The 16,749-nt window shown below is 40.6% G+C and overlaps 1 protein-coding gene across 1 annotated transcript; it reads left to right on the plus strand.

Annotated features, from left to right (window-relative positions):
• Positions 1-394: 394 nt before the first annotated feature.
• oys (lysophospholipid acyltransferase 6) lies at positions 395-15,877 on the plus strand. The gene is made up of 7 exons (XM_018012577.2): positions 395-981; positions 11,551-11,774; positions 11,835-12,003; positions 12,078-12,248; positions 12,638-12,985; positions 13,057-13,389; positions 13,458-15,877. The coding sequence occupies exons 1-7, from the start codon at positions 886-888 to the stop codon at positions 14,337-14,339; spliced, it is 2,223 nt and encodes a 740-aa protein (XP_017868066.1). The 5' UTR covers positions 395-885; the 3' UTR covers positions 14,340-15,877.
• Positions 15,878-16,749: the final 872 nt, after the last annotated feature.

Raw genomic sequence — 16,749 nt, forward strand, 5'->3', positions numbered from 1 at the left:
AAATTTATTTTGTTTATTTATTAGTTTTGGCGGTATTTTGTAGTGGTTCTTTTATTTTTGAAAGTATCGATTATATTTTGATACAACTAACAGTACTCGTTTATCTAACATCAGAGTACAGCTGTTATATTCAAAATCAAAATCTAGAACCGATTCTACAGTTGAATATATTTCATATAATATTTATTATTTATTATCGTAAGCTATATTAAACAAATGTTGTCCATAGAAGATAAATTCTCAAGCAGATTGTTAGCTATAGAACATTGTTTGCTGTTAATAACAGTTTGAGGTAATGTTAAGATGATTCCATGTACTTACGTAGGTACGCATAAAGACTCGATATATTTCTTATATGCCATAGAAATAGTAGTTACTCGAAATGGATACTTTTTCATTGAATCACTAGGCTTAAGTTTGACTACTCACTAACACACCTACAAACACATGTGTGTGTACATTATTATTATTTTTTTTCGTTTTTGATTTCGGCATCGGAAACATTTCAACCAGAATTTGCTCGCAGTAAGATTCTCTCTTCCAATCGGGTCGGTCGTAAGTGCGAGGAGCGTGGTGCAAAGAAAACGTTCGCTTTTTATTTTTTTGACGCACGCATAGTGCGATTACAAAATAAATAGATATATGTACATATGTATTGTACGCAGAGCAAGCAAGGAATAAAAAATTATTGCACAAAATTGATAAAAGTCCAAAAAGCCACAACAAAGCACAAAAATAAAGTTTTCTATAATTTTCCGTAATTTGTTGAACGCGACGTCGGAATTCTCTCATTGTGAACCACAACCACGCGCTAAATTGTGAATTAACTGAGTTCCAAATGAAGCAGTAAAGGCAAAAAGAGAATACCAGAAAATCAAAATCAAAATGCTCGAATCGCCCAAATTTATTGAGAATGATTGTTACGATGGCAGCCGCATTTTTTCCTGGCTAGCCGACATGGTTGGGCTGTCTGTTGATTTGGTAAGTTATATGTGTATGTACATACATTCATATCTTTAAAAAAAAGAAGAAAACAAACAACCAACTACTGCATATAAGAAACCAGTATATCCACATTGTTGTTACGGGCTCCATTTAATTGTTAAACACAAGGATTGCCTCACCCTGTGCCATTGCGAGCTGAAGGCTAAACGCCGGCTGCATATATTACCTGCTACATTCCCTCCCTTCCTCTTGCCATCTTACTCGCACAAAGGCACGTGCAACATGTCATTGCCAAAACAGTGATTTTGTTTTTCTTTCTTTCTTATTTTGTAATCGAATTCGTTATTTTCGAAGTGCGATTCACTTAACCACTCTTTGAACTCGCTCCTTGTTTCCTAATTAGGCATTTTATTTGCTTTTTATTTTTTGCGCTCTACTTTCTTTGCATATTGCGACCCAGCACGCTGTCATTAACCTTTGCCCATTGTTATTGTTGTGAAATCATGTACACACGCAATTTGTATGGAATTCAATTAGAGTTGGGGTGAATGTCGTGACACGAAAGGGTCTCCAACTATCTCTAGTTTATATATTTTTGTTTTTGGTTATACAATCGAATTGAATGCATAAATTATTGATTTGCTGATTAATTCAACACGTGTATATATATTTGTTATTCATGTTGTGAGTGCATCATCTTATAAAATTGTGTAATTGAATGAGTTCGTTGCGAATTAATCACAACACTTGAAGCGCTGCCAATTGAGCAAACAGCTGAGACTGCAACAGACGAGGCGACACGTTTAGCCCACACACTCTCTCACACACACACATACACAGAGATATATATACGCGCGCATTTGCATAAATGAAGCCGTGAGAACACAATATCAAATGAGCGAAACGAGAGAGTGTGATTAACTGTGAACACTTAGCTGCATAGATATGCAATATCAAATGAGAGCAGCAAGAGAGACGGAGAGTATGCGATGAAGTGCAGCAACTGCGTGCCTATATATGCCAATGTGTGTGTGTGTCTATAATGTGTATGTGTATGCGTACTTCTGAGCTTGTTAAATCCGTTTCGAGTGGCGCTAAGCAGGCAACTAATCTAATGCAACGAATGTGTATGTGTGGAAGTGCAAGCAATTGGCTGATGTATTAACAATTTCAAATGCTCGTCATTTTTTTCTTTTGATGATCTAATCCCCCATATGTCGTCAGCCCAGTGTAAAATATGAATCTTATTCTACAACAACAAGCGTGCTAACAACTTCGTTCGCTATTTAAATTTAAAGTGATGATGTTTGTTTGTAAACAAAGAATTGGCAACAGCTGAGTGAGTGCGACAGAGAGAGCGAGAGAAGGAGAGTGAGAGTAGTCATTGGATGAGTCAGTTTGTACCGTAGACCATGGCTCACACACATGCACATAGTGTTTCTGTTGCGCACGAATTGCTTCTTCGCTATAAACAGTTAACATTAACTATTTTTCTTCTTTTGAGCTGTGTCACATTTCGATTCGCAAGAAGGTCGTGGTGTATGTGTGTGTGTGTAGGTGGGTGGTGTGACGCCATTTGTCGTAGCATGGTGTAATCGGTCAATCTACCAGCTTTATCATCAGCACCGAATATTTGATTAGTTTTATTATATAAATTGTTGCGAAGGCCAAAGCCAAGCACGCAAATAAGCACGAAGCATTATTATATTTCTGCCTAAAGTGCAAATTGGCCAATTGTTGCAGTCCAATAAATGTCTTCTGAGATGTGCAAATGAAAAGCATCGAAAAGAGCCGGCAAGTTCTCTCTTATTCTCTTCACATATGTAAATATAAACATAAATACATACATATATCTCACCCACCCGTTTACTCTCTTTATGTCTTCTTTTGTATGCGTCGCACTCGAAATACTAAGGCAAATGCGCAGCAACAGTGGTGAACATGTGAACTTGAGCGAACCAGTTCAACTGCGCTGTAAATTCATTACCAGCGATACGTGTCGAAGCAGTCTTCAAGAAGAGAGCTAGTTACAATTGTAATCGGTAGTCTCTCTCTCTCTCATTTTCTCTTCCTCTCTGTGCATATATAATTAATATATGTATATGAATGTGAAGTCAAGTGCGCAGCAAGACAACATGAACTTGTGAGTCTAAGCCACTCGACACGTGCGAGCAAATGCGCCTTTTAAATGATTTCTAGAGATGCGTGCCAACCAGTTGCGCCCCCTGTTGTTGCTGGGGAGAAAGCGAGAGCGTAAATGTTCTCTCTTTGCCATTTTCTGCCATGCATAAATAATATGAAATTAATATTTGTGTATGACCTTGAGGTTGTGTGTAAGTGTGTGCGCTACTCTTTGAAATTGTTGATTATTTGCTAGCTGCCAATTGTCAGCTGTTGCTTCGCAAGTGGCGCCACTAAGTATATGTATTTTATTATAAGTATACATTCATCTAGAAAAATATATATTTATAGCAATGTTTGTTTTGTGCAACCAATCAAAATTGAAATATAAGTAATATACATATATAGTTTATATTTCCGTTACCCTGGCGATCGTTCCATCTCTAGCTGTAATTGAAAACCCAAAATGCGTAATGCGTTCATCACTTTATAGAACCTTCTGCCCTTATCTACCTGTGAGCACTTGGGCTTTGCCGCCAACTTTAAAACCATATTGTGTTTCTTTTATTTTTTTATCACACAGAATGTGATTGTTGCTGCTTTTATTGTTTTCATGTTTATTTATAGTCATCACGCCACCTTTATTTTTTATTTTTATTTTTTTGTTATGCTGAAATTTGGCGATTTATACAAAGTCCATTGCGTGAAAGGCAAAGTGCAAAGCTGGGGGTGAATTTAATTTAACTTTTTATGCTTTGTTTTCATTCTAATTTTTGCATTATTTATTTTGTGTGCACTGCAAAAAGAAAGCAAAGTCATTCACACATGTTAAGTGCTCGATTAATGCTTTTTATTGGCTACAAGCCCCTAAAATTCTATGCAACAATTTAAGAGCCCCAGTCAAACTGGGAAGGAGGCAGGCTGCGTTTCAAGTGGTTAAAGCCGGCTTGAACAAGCTTTTTATGGGACGAACAAAGGCGATGAAAGTGAAAACTAGAAGAAGAATGAGAGAGAAGCTAATAGGTAGAGATGAACGATAGTCACAGTGAATGTCACTAACATAATCAGCCATCAGTATAGCTCTTTATAGATATTTGGTAGTAACGGAATATGAAAAGCAGGTGTGGAAAGAGAAGAAGCTAAAATGGGGGGTAAGAGGTCGCAGAATAGCCAATAGAGGAGGGTTACCATTACCTGGCATTCTTGTCAGTCTTGTGACTCTGTCACTGTTTAATTTACTCGGCTCTAACGGGATGTTCAACACAATCTTTTGCATTGTTATGGAACAAGGCTTATTAGCTTGACCTTATACTAGATAGACAGATAATAATATGGATGCCCTTTGCATGGACAATGCAAGCAAGCTGCGTGGATGCAGCAGCTTTTCCGGCGGAAAAACAAGGGAAGAATGGCTGAACTGTGTGTATTATGCATTTATATAAAATCGCAGACTGCTTCAAATCGAAAGAGAGAGAGACAGAGAGAGAAATTGAATAAGTGCTTGAGGGAAAGAGCGAGAGATGGGTAGAGAAATAAAAATTACAACACGTTATTGAAATCACGAAAATAGCTAATGTAGTTCTATTTTAAATAACTGTTCCACTACATCATACAAATAAAATTGTTGTTAGCTTTCACGGCTCGGCGGATCATTACCCATCGATCTATTGAATGATATATATGTATTACCTGATATTATAGCTGTAATTATAAAATATATATTACCAGATACAGTTCCACGCGCTGTTGGGTCACATGCTCAATTTAGTCATCTCACCTTGAGCTCTTATATATTGATACCTGTTTTATTTTATTTATTTATTTATTTTTTTGTTGCCTAAGCACATATACAAATAAATGAGAGCTTCAATTTGTGATGTAGTTGCTTGTTTCTCTCTGTCTACCGTTGTTAGTGTTCCCCCTTTTGTCTCTCTCCTTTTCTTATCATGGGGTTCTCTAACGAAGACCTTGGCTTAGCTCAGCCGTCTGACAGACAACTTCCTTCTGCGTACTTGTCTTTCAAGCGGGCTTTTTTGCTTCATAGTATGTCTGACTATTGAGTATGCGTAGACGAATACAATTTGCTTTTGATTTCAATAATGGTGTTAGCTATATTAGTTTTGCTCTCTATTAATTTATTTCTTAACTTTTATTCTATAAATACCCGTAAAAAGTTTCGACTAGCTGGCCGATAAGACATAATGTGTAAAAGGGGAAACAGAAAATTCTATCTATCTAATTAGAACTTGAAACCAACATATCGATTCTCGCAGCAGGCATAAAATGATTATAAATTACAATTAATAATTTCTTTAGATAATACCAATACTTAAGCTAATAATATAGGATGTATCATACAAATGTACATTCATATGTTACATAAAAAACTCCTATCATATACCCATTCTTAAACGATTCAATGAGTATAGAGTGCAGCTGTGCTTAGAGCTACATGCAAATGTTATACAATTTGTGGCATCCATTATCTATATATTAATGTTTATATTGTAAATATGATAAACATTGTCTGCACAGCAAATTGAATGCTGCCAATTAGCCAAATTGTATGGTAAGGCACTTGAGTTGGCAACAAATGTTCTAGTGGGGTATAAAAGACACCTCTGAAGTTGTTACTGCATCCATTGGGAGTCGAAAGCGGTAAAGTAAACCACTTCAACTAATTGTCCTTTCGAGCAAGACCAGAGACTCCGATGAAATTTTGTAAGTGCAACAGAATGTCATGAGGAATCCGTATAATGGCCTTCCGCCTGTACTTTTGCAGTAAATGTTGTCCTTGTTGGGCTGGTGACTGTTGTCGCAGTCTCCTTGCAGCCTACCATTGCTGACAAAAAGCAGTTGCGACCCAGCTGTAACAACGTTGCAGATGGCTACCATTTAGCGGATCCCACCAGATGTGCTGGATATTATATCTGCACCCGCGGCCGACCAGTACATCACAGCTGTAGCTTAGGACAGTCGTTCGACGAGGATAGCAAGTCGTGCAAAACATCCAGCCAGGTCAATTGTTTCAATTTTAGAGGTTTGGCCCTTCGTATTCATCTAGGGGCAGACGCTGGTGCGCCTGACTCCGAGCAACCGTGCTCAACAACAACTCCTCCATGTGTGACCACAACTCCTCCATGTGAGACAACTACTCCTCCGTGTGTGACTACAACACCTCCATGTGAGACAACAACCCCTCCATGTGTGACAACTACTCCTCCATGTGTGACTACAACACCTCCATGTGAGACAACAACCCCTCCATGTGTGACAACTACTCCTCCATGTGTGACTACAACACCTCCATGTGAGACAACAACCCCTCCATGTGAGACAACAACTCCTCCATGTGAGACAACTACTCCCCCATGTGAGACAACTACTCCCCCATGTGAGACAACACCACCATGCGAGACAACTACTCCTCCATGTGAGACAACAACTCCTCCATGTCTGACAACAACCCCTCCATGTGAGACAACAACTCCTCCATGTGAGACAACAACTCCTCCATGTGTGACAACAACTCCTCCATGTGAGACGACTACTCCCCCATGTGAGACAACTACTCCCCCTTGTGAGACAACAACACCACCATGCGAGACAACTACTCCTCCATGCGAGACAACAACTCCTCCATGCCTGACAACAACTCCTCCATGTGTGACTACAACCCCTCCATGTGAGACAACAACTCCTCCGTGTGTGACTACAACACCTCCATGTGAGACAACAACCCCTCCATGTGTTACAACTACTCCTCCATGTCTGACAACAACTCCTCCATGTGAGACAACAACTCCTCCATGTGAGACAACTACTCCTCCATGTGAGACAACAACTCCTCCATGTGAGACAACAACTCCTCCATGTGTGACAACAACTCCTCCATGTGAGACGACTACTCCCCCATGTGAGACAACTACTCCCCCTTGTGAGACAACAACACCACCATGCGAGACAACTACTCCTCCATGCGAGACAACAACCCCTCCGTGTGTGACTACAACACCTCCATGTGAGACAACAACCCCTCCATGTGTTACAACTACTCCTCCATGTCTGACTACAACTCCTCCATGTGAGACAACTACTCCTCCATGTGAGACAACAACTCCTCCATGTGAGACAACAACTCCTCCATGTGTGACAACAACTCCTCCATGTGAGACAACTACTCCTCCATGTGAGACAACAACTCCTCCATGTGAGACAACAACTCCTCCATGTGTGACAACAACTCCTCCATGTGTGACAACAACTCCTCCATGTGAGACGACTACTCCCCCATGTGAGACAACTACTCCCCCATGTGAGACAACAACACCACCATGCGAGACAACTACTCCTCCATGTGTGACTACAACCCCTCCATGTGAGACAACAACTCCACCATGTGTGACTACAACCCCTCCATGTAAGACAACAACCCCTCCATGTGAGACAACAACTCCATGTGAGACAACCACTCCTCCATGTGAGACGACTACTCCCCCATGTGAGACGACTACTCCCCCATGTGAGACACCAACTCCACCATGTGTGACAACAACTCCGCCATGTGAGAAAACCACTCCTCCATGTGAGACAACAACTCCTCCATGTGTGACTACAACCCCTCCATGTGAGACAACTACACCTCCATGTGTGACAACAAGCTCTCCATGTGAGACAACAACTCCACCATGTGTGACTACAACCCCTCCATGTGTGACTACAACCCCTCCATGTGAGACAACAACCCCTCCATGTGAGACAACAACCCCACCATGTGTGACAACAACTCCTCCATGTGTGACAACAACTCCACCATGTGTGACAACAACTCCTCCATGTGAGACAACTACTCCTCCATGTGAGACAACTACTCCCCCATGTGAGACAACAACTCCACCATGTGTGACTACAACCCCTCCATGTGTGACTACAACCCCTCCATGTGAGACTACAACCCCTCCATGTGAGACAACAACCCCTCCATGTGAGACAACAACTCCTCCATGTGTGACAACAACCCCTCCATGTGAGACAACAACTCCCCCATGTGAGACAACAACTCCACCATGTGTGACAACAACTCCTCCATGTGAGACAACTACTCCTCCATGTGAGACAACTACTCCTCCTTGTGAGACAACTACTCCCCCATGTGTGACAACAACTCCTCCATGTGTGACAACAACTCCACCATGTGAGACAACAACTCCTCCATGTGAGACAACTACTCCTCCATGTGAGACAACTACTCCCCCATGTGAGACAACAACTCCACCATGTGTGACTACAACCCCTCCATGTGAGACAACAACTCCCCCATGTGAGACAACTACTCCCCCATGTGTGACTACAACCCCTCCATGTGTGACACCCACTCCTCCATGTGTGACAACAACTCCTCCATGTGTGACTACAACCCCTCCATGTGAGACAACAACTCCACCATGTGTGACTACAACCCCTCCATGTGAGACAACAACTCCTCCATGTGTGACTACAACCCCTCCATGTGAGACAACTACACCTCCATGTGTGACAACAACTCCTCCATGTGTGACTACAACCCTTCCATGTGAGACAACAACTCCACCATGTGTGACTACAACCCCTCCATGTGAGACAACAACTCCTCCATGTGTGACTACAACCCCTCCATGTGAGACAACTACACCTCCATGTGAGACAACAACTCCGCCATGTGAGACAACAACTCCCCCATGTGTGACTACAACCCCTCCATGTGAGACAACAACTCCACCATGTGTGACTACAACCCCTCCATGTGAGACAACTACACCTCCATGTGAGACAACAACTCCGCCATGTGAGACAACAACTCCCCCATGTGTGACTACAACCCCTCCATGTGATACAACAACCCCTCCATGTGAGACAACAACTCCACCATGTGTGACTACAACCCCTCCATGTGAGACAACAACTCCCCCATGTGTGACTACAACCCCTCCATGTGAGACAACTACACCTCCATGTGAGACAACAACTCCGCCATGTGAGACAACAACTCCCCCATGTGTGACTACAACCCCTCCATGTGAGACAACAACTCCACCATGTGTGACAACAACTCCTCCATGTGAGACAACTACACCTCCATGTGAGACAACAACTCCGCCATGTGAGACAACAACTCCCCCATGTGTGACTACAACCCCTCCATGTGATACAACAACCCCTCCATGTGAGACAACAACTCCACCATGTGTGACTACAACCCCTCCATGTGAGACAACAACTCCTCCGTGTGTGACTACAACCCCTCCATGTGAGACAACAACTCCACCATGTGTGACTACAACCCCTCCATGTGAGACAACAACTCCTCCATGTGTGACTACAACCCCTCCATGTGAGACAACTACTACTTGTGCGACAACAACTCCTTGTCCTCCAGCAACAACTACCAAAGGTCGCAAACAGAATGTGTCGTCTGTGACTAATAGTCCTGTGTCAGGGGCTAAAAAGGTTTTGTCAGGAAGTCAAAAAGCTTTGACTGGAGCTAAAAAGGCTTTGTTAAATTTGGTGAGCACCTCCAGCGATGATTGTGAGCAGAGAGCGGATGGCATCTTCCTCCAGGATGCGAACCACTGTCGCCGATTCTATCAGTGTCGCGGAGGTAAGCGAGTGGTTCGTCGTTGCAAGTCGGGCAACTGGTTCGATATTCAGGCTGGAAAATGCCGTCGTCGGAACCAGGTCAAGAACTGCCCCGCGAAGCGTAATTGATTTATAAAAATAAAGTACTACAACACGCCTAGCCTAAATTGTAAACCAATTCAAATAAATCGCAGCTTATTCATACCCTAAGGATGCATCGGTTATTTTCTTGTTGTTCCTATCCATTAATAAAAATAAAATTTCGTATTAATATACCGAAATTTTTATTATCAATAAACTAAAATAAAAAGTGTGCATATGTACTTTAATATACATGCGTTGCACAGACGTATTTTTCATCCAATTTGAGATGCGCATACGTCATATAAACGCAACAACCTAAATATATAATGTTGTACCAGATTTCAGGATTTAGGATTCACTCATTGACGACCATATTGAGAAGTTATTAAGCCGCTTTCCACATCTGAAGAATGTATATAAAAGAATTGATAGCCAAGTAAATAACTATTGTTAGGTGGGTAAACGGGCCTGTGATTGCTATGAATCAGCTTACTAGTTTATTTTAACATTTTGATTCCACATCAGTATGAGTGACACAAATGTACTTGGGGGTTAAGTTCTAAAAATAATAAAACCTTAATCTATATTCCGTTCATTGACATATATGGGGCTAGTTATTTGAGTTTCTTTTATTATATAAATAAATAAAATAATAAATATGTATATGTCTTGATTTCTTTGTCTTCTTGCTGATAACGCCTGAAAAGCTCTCTTTTGATAACGCTCAAGTATAAGTAAGCCGCACATTAACATACTTCTATTATTCGCACTGTTTTCCAAAGGCGTCGCTAGTGGAATTCCAAACAGATAACGCATGCAGTCACTGAATGATACTGTTTGGAACATCCGCCTCAAGACTTGGCGGTGGGGTTTATCTATTATCAAAAAATACCTTGACAAGGAATTACATTTGACTGCCCAGTACGTATTGTTTAACGGGTTGATTCGTCGGGGCCTTTTTTATCATAATTTTTATCGTTATCAGCACTCTAATGGTGTCACACAAAATGCTATCGAAATGTACCGAGCGCATGCGAGTGATAGTACAACGCTATCGATCACCCACGACTTGAACTCTTGTAGCTCTCATTTTCTGTATAGTAAATATTAAATATGGAAAACGTGATTTTAATCGTACCATATAGTATTCCTTGAGTTCACAAATTAGTTCAATTATCTGACAAATATTGAGAACCTATTTCAATTGCCAAGAAATTTAAGAAAGAAATTCGCAATTGTAAGTATATAAATATCACTTATAGTATATAGAAATTACGATTGGATGCATTTGCTTTTGCATAGCAAAGTCAAATGATGGCCAAGGCCTTTGTCGTCTAGCTGTACGGGTTGATCGAAGCGAGAATCACGCGTTTCTCTATGGTCGTGATCAAGGGCAAAGCCGACCGCAGCTTTCAAATATATATATATATATATATATATATATGGGAAAATTTCTACAAGCGCTGTAGGCGCAGTTGTGAACACTTAAATACGAGCAAATTACACAACAAAACAAGTTAGGGCGTTCTGCATATATTATATACATAAAAATTTATAGTATATCTAGTATGTAATATAATTTGTAAGATATTCGATTGCGTTTTAAAATTACTCGGCTTTGTTCGAAAAGAAAGCTTCTTGCTTCTGCGGGTTGGGTTTTGCGTTAGTTAGGCACTCCGAAACTGAAAGGCGTCAATTGTTAATCTCCAATATTTACTACGTGTCTAAACTATTCCTACTAAACGTAAATTAATCTAATAACATATTTTTCACTTCAATCTGTAGGTTAACTTCCTAGTGTGTCAAATATCGGCGCTCTTCCTGGCATCGCTTTTTCGCTCGTGGCTACATCCATCGAAGGTCTCCTATGAGGTGCGGCATGTTTTTGCCCTTTCGCTTGGCCTGGCCTTTGGCTACTTTTGCTTTGGCCAGCAGGCAATACACATTGCCGGACTGCCGGCCATCTGCTTTATAGTCATACGCACACAGGATCCGCGTATTGTTCAGAGGTAAGTGCATTTCAGAGAGTCGTTTGCCATTCGAATTGAAATTGAATGTACCCCTTGCAGAAGCGTCTTGCTGGTTGCCATGGGCTATTTGCTGTGTGTGCACCTAATGCGTCAGATCTACGACTATGGCTCGTATGCACTGGACATAACTGGACCATTGATGATCATCACTCAAAAGGTCACTAGCCTGGCCTTCAGCATACACGACGGTTTTGTCCGTAAAGACGAGGTGAGTGACAGCTGTGCCATTTCAATTCGATTCCAGTTCATTTCTAATGGCTTTTGCTCTCTCCCATTGTGCAGGACATGACAAAGGCTCAGCAATATCATGCGATTAGGAAAATGCCTTCAGCATTGGAATACTTTTCATATGTGTGGCACTTTCAGAGCCTGATGGCCGGACCGTTGGTCTTCTACAAGGACTACATTGAATTTGTCGAGGGCTGCAATCTGTTAAAGCGTCCGACGAGCAATGTAAGTGCGCCAAATAGATAGACAGAGGAGAGAGAGGAAGAGAGAGAGACAGAGAGAGTCAGTGACTGGGCCTAGACATGTATATGGTTATAGATGAAATATGTGTTAGTGTCTTTTTACCTTTTCATTTATGATGCCTAGTGAAAGTATTGGCAATATGACTCAGCGGACAGAAATTGAGAAATTGAGTTGTTCTAGGGCTACTCTCTCCTTATACTTAATGAAGAAGGATAAATAGATAGATATTGATCATGGAAGCGTTTTGGCCCCTATGCTCTCCATTACGTCTCCATACTTCAAACAGCATAATGAATTGATTCTCCTTCCCTTCGGCTTTATTATTTGCAATGCACACCTAGCTCTAATGTATCCGCCTCTCTTGTTTGCAGGCCACTCTGGACAATGGCCGATCCGAATTGGTTGTAGAGCCATCTCCGACGAAAACAGTCATACGCAAGGTGCTGGGAAGCATGGTGTGTGCCTTCATATTTATGAAGTTTGTGAAAATATATCCAGTGAAGAATATGAAAGAGGATGACTTTATCGATGGCAACACTATACCCTATAAAATGTGGTATGCCATGATGGCAACCACCTGCATACGCTTTAAGTATTACCACGCCTGGCTCCTCGCCGATGCCATTTGCAATAATTCGGGTCTGGGCTTCACCGGCTACGACAAGGATGGCAATGCCAAATGGGATCTCATATCCAACATAAATGTGCTCTCATTCGAGGTGAGTTACTCCCACTAGGAAGAGGGGAAGGAACTGCAATTACTCATACCCGATTCTCTCTGCCCCTGCAGTTCGCCTCAAATATGCGGGACGCGATCAACAACTGGAATTGCGGCACGAACCGCTGGCTGCGCACACTCGTCTACGAGCGCGTGCCCAAGAAGTATGGTACTCTGCTGACATTCGCCTTGAGCGCTGTGTGGCACGGCTTCTACCCAGGCTACTATTTGACCTTTGCCACGGGCGCATTGATGGTAACGGCGGGCCGTACAGCGCGCCGCATGCTCCGCTACCGATTCCAGAGCACACAGTTTACGCGCATGTTCTACGACATTCTCACCTGCATCACAACGCGCATCGTGATGGGCTACACCACATTCCCATTTGTTATGCTTGAATTTATGGTATGTCCGTTGGGAGCGAAACACAGTGTTGTTAATTCTCGTCTAATTGATTTCCTCTCTTCTTACAGGGCAGCATCAAATTGTACCTGAGATTTTATTTGTGCCTTCATATTATTTCACTAGTGACCATATTTATTTTACCACGCTTCATACGCGGCGAACAGCGGGCCCGGCGCTCTAACGGAACGGAAGTAACAGCTGACAGTGACAGGAGCGGGCAGACGGCTGTTGCTACACAGCCGCTGCTGGCCGCTCAGAATGATCTCAAAGCCGGGCAGGATGTGGCTGCTCAGGACCAGCTGCAGCTCGATAAGCATGCTAAATGTAATGACAAAATACCACAACAACACCAACAACAACAACAACAGCAACAACAACAACCAAATAGCCAGCCTCTAATACTCCAACCACGCCCACAGCAACAGCAGCAGCACTCGCAAAAGATACAGCCGCCGCCATTAACTCTGAATGTGACGTCCGCCCGCGACGCGGTTAGTGTGCCGCACGATCAATGCGAAATGGACCAGTTGTCGAGCAAGCTGAAGGAGAAGATAGAGGCGGAGACCAAAAATATTGAGGAATTTATTGATAAGACTGTCACCGAAACCGTCAGCGGCATCGTTGAATTCAAAAACGATCTGATGCGCGACATCGAGTTTCCCAAACTAAAGCTGGCTGCCGGCCAGGTGACCAGCAGCGCCGCCAACCTGGTGGATGCTGCTGCCGCCGGTCTACGCAAGCGGAACATATCCCATGACAACAATCCAAACAACTCGAACTCATCAAACGCACAATCGGATCAGGACGACAACAACAGCAACAGCAACGGCGGAGGCGGGGGCGGGGGCGGGGGCGGTGTTTTCCTCAAAAAGGAAATGGATGTAATCAATGCTGTGGTGCAGCAGGCGAATGTTTTGCCAGCGGTGCTCAGCAACGGCCATGCCAAATAGTAGAAACTAAGCGTTAAGATCAACAACAGCAATAACAACAACAACAACAACAACAACAATAGGCAGCAATTGGATTAATTAACAAACTGTAGTAGAAACGGCTGGGAAAACGGAATGATGGGAATTTATAGAACTGTGCTTATAGCGCAGGAGCAAGCACAAAGAGCTTAGGCGAAGAAGAAACAAACACCCACGCACAAAAATATACGAACACACACACACACATGCATACACTAACAAACAACTGAGAACAGAACAAATCTAGTAAACAATTTTTTGATTTTTCAATTTTATGTGTTTAAAAATTTATCAAATGAAGAAAAATTCAATTGTTTTTTGTACACGTGAAAAAAAAAAAAATAAAACAAATATTGAACAAAAAGCAAACAAAGTGAATAAACATTAAAAAAAAAAAATTTAAACTAATTTTTTTTAAATATTTAACAAAATCAAAAACTTGTATTTGTTAGCTAGAAAATTAAAAAAATGTACTTTCAATTTCATTCAGATTTTGTTTGATTTACATTTATTTTTAAAGTATTTAAATATATCGAGCGAGTTGCAAAATTTAACTATTAATGATATTTTTAATGCATAACTAATTTTTGAATTTAAGAATATAAAAAGCTTAAAAATATATAGATGAAACTAATAGATTTTGAATACAATGAAATTAAATCCGTTTTTTACACTACATATATTTACATATATATATATATATCTATATATATCATTTTTAAGTCGGATAGTTGTTTTTGCCAGCTCAGCCTCTAATGTATATCTGTGTGCATGATGTAAAATTTGTTGTTAACTCTAAATATCTACGTATGTTTGTGTATGTTTCTATGTATGTATATGTATATGTATATGTGTATTGTGTATTGTAAGAATTCTTCCAGTATGTACAACTTGTTTACATGTTTACCATATAGTCTATGTAAAGTCCGGCTAATTTGCAATCAACTGAACAAATGGCACCAACAACAAACAAATCCTCTGAGAAACTAGAGAAACAAAATATCACACATAAAAGAACTCAACCAAAACTCAAACTTTAGACTGAAAATCTATTTGAAAAGGTAAAAAAAGATGCAGAAAATATTAATAAAATAGAAGAGAAATGAAAACACGCGTAGTTCAAGTTAGTTTTAAGATGAATTAATTTTATAAATCAATTCGATATTAATTATATGCATGTATAAATGTATACTTCCACAATTTTAAATGCCGTTTACAGATATTTCGATTAATAATCTTTGTACTCCTATTACTCCCGGTAAAATGTTTTTGCTGGAATTTTTGTATGTTTATATTTCGTTTTGAAACAGAAAAAAGCGAAGAAATATCAACTCCAAATCAACTTTTGTAGCCTAAGCAATTTATTTTAAATTGATTTAGTTTATACTGAAAACACAAAACGGAAACAAAGAAACAGAATTAACCATCACGCGCGTATATATATATGTACATATACATATATATGTATATTTTGTATATTTATAGTAATAAAAACCACAAGAAATTGAATATTTCAAGCAGGCGCACATTTGTTTCGATTGTTAACGTTGACCTGGCCGGGGACATGAGAATGCACAACCAAGTGAATGTAATATATTTGTATCTGAAAGCTGATAAAAAGAACACAATACAAACTTAATGAAGCTTCCATAATGAGAAAATTATGAAATGAAATAAATTGTGTGTGTGTAACATTACGTTGATTTACTTTTGTTGAGTTTTAAATTGAGCGCGCCATTCTCAAATTGTGCACCTTTGAATACTGCCTGCATTACTCAATTTGGCATGTACTAAAACTATCGTATCTATCGATATATTTAGAGCTTTGCTGTTACAGCTTTGACCAGCTTTTGGTTGGCTTTTCAAACAGTGCTGTCGGTTTTAGCTATGTTTTTAGCTAAGTTTTTAGCTATATGTTTAGTGCTGGCTTTTCATGAGCTTTGTATATGCTAAAAACTTGCTTAAAATATATATTTTAAAGTAAACAGCTTTATTTTCGTTTATATATATAAACACAGTAAAATATATGGTGCAAAATGAAATTTCAAGAAGGGATAAATTTGATTTAACATATGTTTTGTATTAATTTTTATTGCTTGGGAGCCTCACCTACTTCCGATTTGGCAGTTGCCGTTGTGGCAATAAACAATTATTAACTTTGTTGCACGTGAAGAGCAAACGATTCGCACATTATTGCCACATGCGAGAGGCGGCATTCAATATCCAGACGCAAGGCAGACCTCAAGCCAGAGCTGTGGCAGGGGGAGTGGCATGTCGTCGCCTTAGTTACATTGTAAAACGTTTTATTGTCGCTGGCAGCTGGCAACGATTTGTTGCTGCCATCCTTCCCCCATCCCCTCCGAAACTCCAGCTCCAGCTCCAGCTTCAGCTA

The sequence above is a fragment of the Drosophila arizonae genome, chromosome 5 (assembly GCF_054131065.1).
Source record: "Drosophila arizonae isolate 15081-1271.41 chromosome 5, UAZ_ARI_1.0, whole genome shotgun sequence".
NCBI classification, from domain to species: domain Eukaryota; kingdom Metazoa; phylum Arthropoda; class Insecta; order Diptera; family Drosophilidae; genus Drosophila; species Drosophila arizonae.

Bases quoted from the DNA above. Each gene is read 5' to 3' on its own strand.
- oys (XM_018012577.2), top strand. From the start codon at position 886: ATGCTCGAATCGCCCAAATTTATTGAGAATGATTGTTACGATGGCAGC. The intron at 11,775-11,834 runs GTAAGTGCATTT...TACCCCTTGCAG, and splicing joins GATCCGCGTATTGTTCAGAG to AAGCGTCTTGCTGGTTGCCA. The intron at 12,249-12,637 runs GTAAGTGCGCCA...TCTTGTTTGCAG, and splicing joins TAAAGCGTCCGACGAGCAAT to GCCACTCTGGACAATGGCCG.